Source organism: Sciurus carolinensis, chromosome 4 (assembly GCF_902686445.1).
Source record: "Sciurus carolinensis chromosome 4, mSciCar1.2, whole genome shotgun sequence".
NCBI lineage: Eukaryota > Metazoa > Chordata > Mammalia > Rodentia > Sciuridae > Sciurus > Sciurus carolinensis.
In genome coordinates, this window is record NC_062216.1 from 158,238,646 (window position 1) to 158,249,487 (window position 10,842).

At 41.2% G+C, this 10,842-nt stretch overlaps 1 protein-coding gene across 2 annotated transcripts in view; it reads right to left on the reverse strand.

Annotated features, from left to right (window-relative positions):
- Nucleotides 1-9,351, reverse strand: part of Igf1 (insulin like growth factor 1) — a 71,842-nt gene extending 62,491 nt beyond the window's left edge. Inside the window, exons 1-2 of one of the 2 annotated variants that reach the window (XM_047550090.1) lie at nucleotides 9,028-9,351; nucleotides 3,677-3,833 (exon numbers count right to left, since the gene is read on the reverse strand). In XM_047550090.1, coding sequence (XP_047406046.1) covers nucleotides 3,677-3,833; nucleotides 9,028-9,090 — 220 coding nt within the window. In that variant the 5' untranslated portion in view covers nucleotides 9,091-9,351. Of the gene's footprint in view, nucleotides 1-3,676; nucleotides 3,834-7,186; nucleotides 7,636-9,027 lie in introns of those variants that run through there. The other variant, XM_047550091.1, reaches the window with a different exon arrangement.
- Nucleotides 9,352-10,842: the final 1,491 nt, after the last annotated feature.

A 10,842-nucleotide genomic window follows, 5' to 3' on the forward strand; every position in this document is an offset into this window, starting at 1 on the left:
CTGTGTTCCATGTAAAATGAGGGTATAATAAGCCATCCTTGGTGAGGGTTTCATGAGTCTGCAAAGGTAATAGCCAGCTTTTTTATTTTTAAAATATTTTTTAGATGTCAATAGACCTTTATTTTTATTCTTTTATTTATATGTGGTGCTGAGATTCAACCCCGGTGCCTCACAAATGCTAGTCAAGTGCCCTGCCACTAAGCCACAACCCCAGTCCCAATAGCCAGCTTTGACTCAGTGTGCTTCACTCCCATTATGCTGCCATTTTTCTCACAGGACCCTGAGAGCAAAAGACTGATTGATAGGTCCTCTTACTAGGATATAATCCGGAAGAATCAGTAATTAGCTCTTCATTGGCTCTTCCATTACATAAAATGTCTGGGGAAGCTACATTAATTATAGGTGGACTGTTCCACTTAGGCTTGGGGTAAATGTTCACAAAACAGGTTAATCTAGAAGGTTGCTTGAGATGTGCTTTTGGGGAACTTGGACTTGGAGGGGAAAATGAGTTCATTCAAAATATTGGGTCATTTTATACAAAATGAGCATTAAAACGTTTTTATTCAGAACAGGTTCTTATAGTATTTTAAAAACTCTCCTGGTTAAAGAGTCTGTATTAATGAATAAGATAGAGGTGGAGGCAATTTTCTTTTAAATTTCACACTAAGATCCTAAACTCTCTTTTGCCATTAAGAAAAATCCATACTTCTAAAACAGAGTTGAGGAAGCCTAAAAGAAAAGGTATAGTCACAATGAAACTTTGAAAGTCAGGGTAAAGAACAATAAATAATAAGTGTTAACTCACAGGGGATAGAAGTAGGGAAGAATGCTTCCCTCTAAAAAGTATTTCAAAGACTGTAAATGCTTAGAGCTGACTTCTCCACACACAGTAAATCTCAGGGAATGAAAAGGAAACTCAATAAAATTTGTTGACAACAGTTAATGCCTGTAAGAATAATTGGCTCAGACACAAAACAGACCATAGATGTAGCCTGGGGTTGACCAAAACGTGACCTGTAAGTCCTTGTTAGGGTATAGATATTATACTCAATTGGAAAAAAAGAAAAGCAGTTTATCAAATAACTGGTTAAACAATTGAGGTGAGCAGTATGATCCAAAGTACTTGACAACCCTAAGTTCTGATCGCTCTTAGGACCAAGATTCCACAGAAATAATTTCATTAGACTCAACTGGATTCAGTCCTGTCCTTTTAAGAATCAGAGGTAAGCAACTATCACATCACTGAGGCATTGAACTAGACACTGGGATTCAAGGGTAAATAAAAATGGCCTTTTGCATCAAGGAGCCCACAGAGAGGGTAGGACCTGGTAAATTGATGGCAAAAATGAGACAAAATACTCAGGAAAAGCATCACAGACAAAGTCTCTTCTTCCAAGGTTCTTTTTCTCTTATGACTCCTGATGACATGTATGTGTACATTTTTAAAATTTCTCCACTAAACTGTGAGTCCCTTAAATACAAGGTCAATTTCTCATTCATTTCCAGGCATTTGATTCATTCCTAGTGCAGAATATGACACACATCTCTTAGGCAAAGAGGATTGTCTATTTCACCCAGAAGCTAACAAGAATACTTTTGTGCATGAGGAACTGTGTCACACAGATGATGAACCTAAGTCAGGAATTCTGTAATGCAGGGGATATGAAATATATGCTCTCAATGACATTACTGACAATAACACAGTTTACAAACCACTTTCTAGGCAAAGTCATACTTTAAACACATAGAGTAGAAATATATAACTCTCTCCCTTTTTAAGTTATTAAAGCACAATTAAAAAACATTCATTAAAATTTGGTCACTCTCAGAATGAAAGAATGCTTTCAATCTTGAAGTTGGTTTTTATCATAGTTGCCCAATACTCTAAGGTGTCTGTGTGAACATATGTAAGAGTCACACAGTTACTTAGGACTAAACTCTTCTTTGCATTTTCATCGTCTAATGCAAACATTCATAGGCACAGAGGGGTCCACTTTCCATGCACCACACACGGACATTCCAGAGCATGTCACAGTGAGTATCAGAACCTGGCATATAACTCGCAGACTTAGCAATTACCTAGTGAACTGGATGAAAGGAAATTGCAAGAATGGATTATCAAGGGAAAAAAAAATCCCTTGGGCATAAATAAGAATCATTATTTTCTTAACAAATGCAGATCGGTAGCAGCAAATTATAGAATAATTTCAACCCATTGTTGGGTCACAGTGTTGTCCCATGTTTACCTTCCACAGGATGTTCTAAAGTTATAACAAGTCTCCTGTTAGAAAAACACCTCCCAATGAACTTATTCACTTGGCCCTGCAGCATAAAATTGCTTTATTGCCAGAAAAATGAATAAATTCACTTAATTAAAATACTGGCCGAGAGCACAGAGTGGGAATTTGCCCAGACAGTAGAAAGCACTCCTGATTCTCTGTCATTTTTTGCCAAAGTACAGATCACAAGTCTCCCTACCAGCCTCCTTCTTCCTTTCTCCTCTACACAGTTCCAGATTGGAATGCAAACACCCCTACCCCCCAGTTTTACACACACACATACACACACACACACACACACACACACACACAGAAACACCTGTCTAGAGAAAGGCCGACATTTGGGAAGGAGATGAGAAAGCCTTCAACATGTGAGTCATCACAGGAGCTATTCAGAGCTTAGTGGGTAACTGAGGTAATCTGTCTACACTTGAGTGATATCAACCTTTGAGCATGACTCATGCTCTGTTTCCTGGAACTCTAAAATTCCAAATAATTATGCAGAGTGAGCATCTGGCTTTAAGTCTTTCCCTGTCTTGTAAGATACAGTGAGATAGATGCATGTGAGGTAGATCCTTTAAGTTATCAGTTCCCTTAGGTACCATTGACTTTTGTGTTTATTATTCACAGGCTTTGACTCACCTGTCTACTTTTTAATGACTGTCAACTTTCTAATTGTCTGAGACCTACAGATAAGTGATTCTGCATTCATCAAAGACCCTTTTCCAGATGGAGATACCATTGGGAAGTCCCAGAGAAGAGCTGTGCCAAGGAATAGCGATGACAACATCAAGGTCAATTGGCACAGAGGGCAAACTGGTATGACATTTCAGTTTGCATTTAGAGGAAGCTTCCTGTGTATTTGCAAACCTGTCTTTGAGCAAAGGTCACCTTCTGCCTGTTCACAGTGATTTCATATTGCATGAGACATCTAGGATGTGCCTCCACAGTTCTTTTCTTAAACCTACAAGAATGGAGAGTCCTTACTATTTCACTTCAAGTCACCTAGCACTTAAAACAGTCCGACAGGTCTTCATATGTTTACATGTGCGCCCAGAGGTCTTGAAAACAAGATCTTAACTACCCCAGGGCCATTTTATCCTATTTTTTGGAAGGAATAGAAGAGTGACAGAAGACCATTAATAGATGAAGGAAGGCTCCACAGGAAGTTGTTAAAGACAAACTGTTAAGGCAGAAAGTTCCACCCTAACTCTGCAAAAACTGCCAAAGCCCTGCTGAAACACTCTGCTTACTTTAAGGTGAGGGATCTCAGAGACCCAGGATGGCTGCCAACCACGGGCAGTCATTCAGTTATTCACACGCTCCCTGCGGTTGTAAATTCACAGAACCATATACTTCAGACTTTTAGCGGCACGAGGAGAGGGAGGACTACTTACTGAAATAAAAGCCCCGGTCTCCACACACGAACTGAAGCGCGTCCACCAGCTCGGCTCCACAGAGCGTCTCTGGTCCAGCCGTGGCGGAACTGGTGAAGGTGAGCAAGCAGAGGGCCAGGTAGAAGAGGTGTGAAGAGGACATGATGTGCATCTTTACCTGCCGAAGAAACAGAAGGCGGGTCAGGTTTCCTCCCTGGTCCCTGCGAGGGGAGTAGGAGCAGGGTAGGGTGCATTGACCCCCATCATTCCATTGACCCCCATCATTCCATTGCCCTCCTTAATCAGACCCACCTTGCCTGGAAGAGCAACAAAAAACATGAAGGACCCTTGCAGGTCCTGGCAACAGATGACCTGCACTCAGTCCCCTTGCTATCAGAGCCTCCTAAAGTCCTTCTCCATGGGTTTCTATTGCAATTAAGTAAGATAAGAGATCTGCAAACATTTACTCTGTAGATGAAGGATGCTCTTATTATAGTGGGATTCCACTCCACGCTGAGATCTGGGAAAACTTTTGCATTATCAAAGGTTAAATTGTGCTCAGTACAGATTTGTGACCAAATATATTTTATTAATTGAAACTCTCTAAAAATCGGCCATCCATGAATTATTAACCAGAATATGAAATGAACCAGAACATCATTCCTCGGCTACTGATTAGGAAGAATTTACTGTGGCCAAAAAGGAACTTGTGAAAATTCTACATATTGTTATAGTTTCTTTGAAAGAGAGGGAGAGAGACAGAAGCAGAGGAGAATACAGATATTTCTTACCTGGGAAATATCAGCAGTTATCGTAATCACAAGTGGAAGAAAAACAATAAACAGAAACAGGAAAAATATAAGGATTTAGGAGTGAGATTGACTCACGCTCAAGTCAGGGCAGAAAGGTGTGATAACTTTCCTCATTCATCATAAGGGTCATAGGTGACAATCCTATAACCCAAGGTTACAAGAGAACAGCATGGCAAATTTATTCTGTGGAAATTTTTTGTGACACACAGGTTTCATAATGAAGATCCAAAGATTCAGGGAAAACTGTCTTTTATACTTTGGTTCAATGAAGCACAGACAGCTGGGTAGAAAGATGATTGGACAAAAGGTAGGACTTAATCCTCACAGCTTGAGGTGGGCTCCCACCCACAAGGCTTTGCCCAGCTGTATAGCATTCCTATGCCCTGAATATAGGACAGGACCTCTCTGGAACAAGGGTCCTGTGATGTATTGCCAGACAAACTAAGTCACAGAGTTTCTTTATGGACAGCTCTTTCACAGAAAGGCAGGGGAGGGAGAACCATATTGCCAGGTTTTAGGGCTGGTTTGGGGGAAGAGGGTTTCCAGTGTCCATGGTCTGCCTTGGGGGAGAATAGGGAACAGGTAAAAGAAGGGAGGAAGAAAGTCAGAGAGACTGCTTTTGAGATCTTTCAATTCCCCTTAGTTTACAATACTCAGTGTGCCAAGGACTGTATTTTGGGGTGCTGTTTTCTGAGTCTTAGCATTGAGTAAATGCTAAGTCTGCATTCTAAAGCCCCTCCCTCAAATCTAATATTAAGTCAACATGTGTAGTGAGTCCATTCCACATTTACAGGACACTGGGTTTAAAATCAGAAAAAGTCTTTTTATTTAGTCACAGGAACTCTGACTTCATCCCTTGGAGGGATTTTTGTGTCACTTTATCCATTCTATAGTAAAATCTAAGGAGGGACCGACCCCTGGTTTCATGACTTTGTCAATGAATGGCACCCCTGGCCAAAGCAGGATTCTTGTGACTCAAGACTCTGTTCATTCTACAAAGTAGAAATGGCCTAAGGTGACCATTAAGCTACACTTTCCAGATTGTTATTTCTCTCACAAATACTTGTGGTTTCTTCCAGGAAGGGTCCCAAAGGGAAGAGCTTCACCTGTCTCAGATGTCTCTACTGTCAGCGGCACTGGAAGAGCCACCCATAGGATGTTAGGTAAGGGATCCTATTGAAGGGTCATGGAGTTATGCTGGAAGTGATATATTTTTTTTTTTTTTTTAAAGAAGCATTTTTGGACCTCACATTAAGGGCAGGGCCAATCAGTTTGGGAGAAACAGACTCAGGTCATTTATTTTCTGGCCAGCTCCTTGTCCTCCATGAACTCTTGTCCAGGTGGTGCTGCACCAGTGGCAAAGTTTGCTCCATCATTCTAATTAAGATTTCCAGTTTTGTGGCCAGACCTTCAGCCCAGCAAGTGGAGGGGGAGGGCAAACCCCTGACTCTTGTTAACATAAGGTAAATATTTAGTAAATGCTTATAAAATAGCTACAGATGAAAAGCACCCCCTATTTTCAAATCATCATAATTAATGGACATAAAATAGGGGAGGAGGTAAAAACTCTGCATTTATTCCATTTTCTCAATAGGACCTCTGCCTGGAAACCCCCACAGAGTCAGAGCCATTGGGAAGGCCAGGAGGAGATCACCATTCAGTTCTAACTTTTCTTAGTTACAAAAGAAGTACTAGAGGGTTTCCCCTTCAGTATTTCCAATGGAAGCCTCAACAAATCCAACCTAACTGAACTGCATGGCCTTTTGCAAAAGAACAAACCATAACTAATCTTAAGAAATGTAATCCCCTGCTCTGGCAATGGGCTGGTTCTAGAAAGAATTATCCCACTAAATCTTTCTCCACCCTCCCTTCTTTGTTGAGTTTCTGACAATACTTGAAGGTCAAGCACCTGCAACTGTAAATGCCTTCAAGTTCTTCAGTTTTGGTAAAATCCAGGGAGAAATGACTCACCTTATAGCCTTAGTGGATTTGGAACTTCATTAGATGTCAAGACTGTACTTTTAATAGTTATTTCTGGTATAACACATCTAAATCCAGCAATACATGTAAATCTCTAGCAATTAAAAACTCAAGATTTTTCTAGGGCTGGGGTGTAGCTCAGTGGTAGAGCTCATGCCCAGCACCCACATGACACTGGTTTCACTCCCCAGCACTGCACTAAAAAAAAATAAAACTTAATATTTTCACATTGGTTTTTTTTTTTTTTTTCATTTTTTCCCCTCCGAGTTGTATTCTCAGATCAAGATCAGTACTTATAGTTCTAGGATGAGGTAGAACCTTTAGTGCATTTTCTTTTAGTTCACAAAGCAGTCCAGCACACCCACAGAGAATCAGAATTTATTACATTATGTTCCCAAAACAGAAAACAATAATGAACTTGCTTAGGAGTTGAAAGTTTTAAACAAGTGGCCCCATATGTTCATCATTCCCTTGGCCTTTTATTTTGCCAACCGTAAAAGAAACGAATAGAAGGAGAGCCCATGACAGAGAGCAGAAAGGGAATAACCGGAAGCAGAAGAGAAAAAAAAGAAAAAATTTTCAAAAAATTCTTCCTCAAAAGTCATTCACAACTCCACATTTTTAAAAAAAACCTTTCTTGCTATCTTAAATAAATGGAAGATCAATTGATTCCAGATGTCTGGGCTACCATGAAAATGCCCAGTAAAATGTGAGACAATAGTCATAAGAAAATACTCACTGTAGGTGTGATGGTTTTTGTGTGTTCCAGGTCTTTTACAGCAGGTCAGGGTGGGTATTATGAAGCTGATGTGAATAGAAAACTGAAGACTTAAAAACATGTGCTGCTGGGTGGGTGGGGTTTGTGAAAGCATCTAGTTACATTTGGACACCCAGGCAGGTATGCTACTAGCCTGGGTAAACTGCCATTTGTCCATTCAAACAATGAACAAATCGCACAGCTGGGATCCCAGTCAATCTTCCCCCCATCAAGCCACCAATTTCCATTGCATGCCTCTTGTAGCTGCCCCAATAGTGACCTGAGTCCCAGTCTGCTCCTTCCTCCCTTCCCTTGGCTCTGTCACTGGGAAAGACCTTGAGACTCTTGAGTGCAAGCAGCTCCCGAGTTCTGCCTCTGGGCAGGATGTCTTTATTCCCTGAATTACATTTGAAAGACCATGAAGCTCTCTCCAGCCACTTCCTGCTACAAGCACAGGAAAGGGTTAACAATGGCTAGCTCCCCTTCTGCAATGTTCAACATGCACAGCAGGAAAAGTTCATTTGGAGACAATTTTCCAAACTTGTAAGTAACGCAGGGATCACATTCCACAGCCTCTTTGATCATCCTTTACGTAGGGACATCAAAAACCCCGGCTGCCAAACCACAGTGTATATGTACACTGACTTCATTTCTTGTAAAGAAAGGTGGCCCCGGGTGCGCTGGAATCTCGGGGAGAGCAGAAAGAATCAGGTGCCTGACCAGGGTAGCTCCTTAACTCCGGAGCCACTTACTAGACTAGGGAAAGTCCTCCTGGTGGAGCGTTTCAAAGCAGTACATGAACGCTGCACTGAGGAGCTGGACCTTTTATGAATTGAGCCCTCCGGCAATTGCCTCAGAGGAGCCAGTGACAGCGGCTTGAAAGTGCTTGCAAATTGAAAAACGCAAGTCTTGGAGGATATAATTTTGCTGAGAATGGAAACTTGAAGCAGGGCCAGTGATCAGATACGAGAAGCCGGTGCACTGACTACGGCAGCCAAATTCACCTAAAGGGACTTTACAACCCCGAGCATAAAACCCGAGCTTTACAACACGAAACCCCGGGGTCCAGACTTCACCCGGGGAAGTCCTCTTCAAAAGAAAAAAGTCAGACTAGCAGCTGCTAGAAAGTTTCTGCTTTCCATATCCAGTGTGCGTTTGTTTAAAATTATGTGACTGTGTAAGGTAAGCAAGCATTGTCACGGAGTTCTTTTTCCAAAGAGCAAATTAAACTTCACTCTAACTTTGACTCTCTGGGCATAAGTGCAGAGAGTTCCGGGTCCTTAGCTTTAAAGATCACATTTAAAAGCTTTAATATCATCTAAAATATAGCTCTCCGTCTGTGGCATGCCTTGTAAAGTCCTGACAAACCTCTCTCTCTCTCTCTCTCTCTCTCTCTCTCTCTCTCTCTCACACACACACACACACACACACACGCATGAACACGGTCTTAAAAATAAAACATCTGCACCTGCAAAAGAAAAAAAAAATCCCCAAAGTTCCTATAGATGCTCTATAGCCCTTAGCCATAGGCAGGATTTAAAGGAATCTTCCAAAAGGACACCACCAAAGCCCTGCAGAAGTGCAGGATTTAGCATAAGTACCTTGCAATAGTTTCTACTCATACAGATATCCGTGCAAATGCATCCATCTCCCGGAGCTATTTTTTTCAGATCCCACAGAATTGCATATTCAGCAATTTATAAATAACTCCCAGTTCCAAAATAATGAAAATTCTAAAGTGAATAACAGTTCTAGGCAGAAGAAAACGGCACACAATTTAAATAAAAATTCCCCAATGACTTCAAAGAGTAAGAAATATTTACCTTCAAGAAATCACAAAAGCAGCACTTAAATAATTGAGTTGGAAGACTGCTGATTTTTCCCATTGCTTCTGAAGTACAAAGTCTGGAAATGAATTGGTGAGCAGGAATAATAAGGCAAAAAGAAATCCAGAGAGATGGGAGATGTTGAGAGCAATGTCACATTTCAATTTTGAGGACTTTATTCCATTGCGCAGGCTCTATCTGCTCTGAATTTAGCAGTGACAGTGAGATTTAGCAAACAGAAGAGGGATTTAGAGAAAATCCTCACATTTATCTACAAAACACAGACACTGTAGACAGGAAACAGCTGGGGGAACATTTGCCTTCTCTCTCTCTCCCTCTTCTGGCAAAGTTATCGAGTAAGGACTTTTTTGGGCATGGTGACAAATAACATCATACCTTTGCATTTTAAAACTAGAGCACAGAAGCATTTTTTTTTTCCCTTAAAAGAATGTGTGTTAGTGACAGGGTTAGCAGACATGAAAATACTTATGCTGCCATAGAAAATAAGAATCTGTTCTCTGATTAACTTTCTACACACACGTCTGCTAATACACCTTACCAGAATTAAAGGAATTAAGGAAATAAAGGAAATAAACGGGATAGGGGAGCAATTTTATATTTTAGAGCAAATGCATTTTTTTTTTTTTAATGAAAAAGAAGAAAGGAAGAAAAGACCATCTCTAGCGAATCCTACAATTTTAACCCTGCAATGACTGGGGTAAACTAGGTGGGAAGACGGAGGTGGAGTGACCCCTTGTCCTAGTTGCCAAGTGAGGGGAATGATCTCATTTCCTAAAACCTACAGAAGGGGCAGGCTAGGTTGGATTGGTTCCTTTTAGAACATTGTCTTGTGCTTTTTGCCAACAAAAGAGGCAAAGACTGTGCTGAGCTGTAAAATCAACTGAAAAATAAAATCTTTTTCTTCACTCTTAGGCTAGGCTGGCTGCCTGTCACCTTCCTCACCCTCCAGGAAAGAGCACCTGAGGGGGCAAGCTATTTTCTTGTTGTTTATATTTTTCTGCATAACTTGAACCTCTGTGTGTGTGTGTGGTGGGGGAAGAGGGTGCATTTTCTTTCTCTAATTGTTGTGTACTCTACATAGCACCAGCTGGCTAGCAATACCCTCTCAAGGGTTATGATGTCATTCAAATCCCTCTACTGGGTGAGTGGCCGGCAGCAGGGTCCAAGCCAGCTGTTTTGCTATTTATAATGTATACTTGCCTTTGCCATGGAGAATCAACTTCTGATCTTTTGTAGATACAATTTGTACCTATTTCTCTTTGACTTCACGAGGCAGTGATAAGAAAATGGATTATGAAATAAGGTTGCAAAAGCCCAGATCAGACATGGCACTTTTCCTGGATATCCCTCTTGGCACAGTTTCCCAGGGATGACAGAGATTAGACGGACCTTGCCTCTCTGTCTCTGCCTTTCTGCTGTCTCTCTCCTGATTCTCAGGGGACTTGACAATACTGACCCATCGACTGAAAAGAGAGGTCTGCTGGAAACTCTAGTCTGATTTTTTTACATTGTCCTGTGACTAGAAATTTGGCTGAAGAGATGGATGCCCTCAAAGGAAAACCTGATTGGTTTTGAAAGGGAATTGGGTTTGGTGAAATCTGGTGGTTAATACCTCATAGCAGTGTTTACCTTTCAGAAATAAAAGTCAGCCACCTGAAGTTCTACGGTTGCAATGGTGCCTGATACTCCGCATCCTTTTGTGAGCACCTATTATATTCCCAACTGCACACATTCCTAGAGAAACAAAGAGGAATAAGGCAGAGAGGCAGACACGGAGAGGAAAACTTCGCA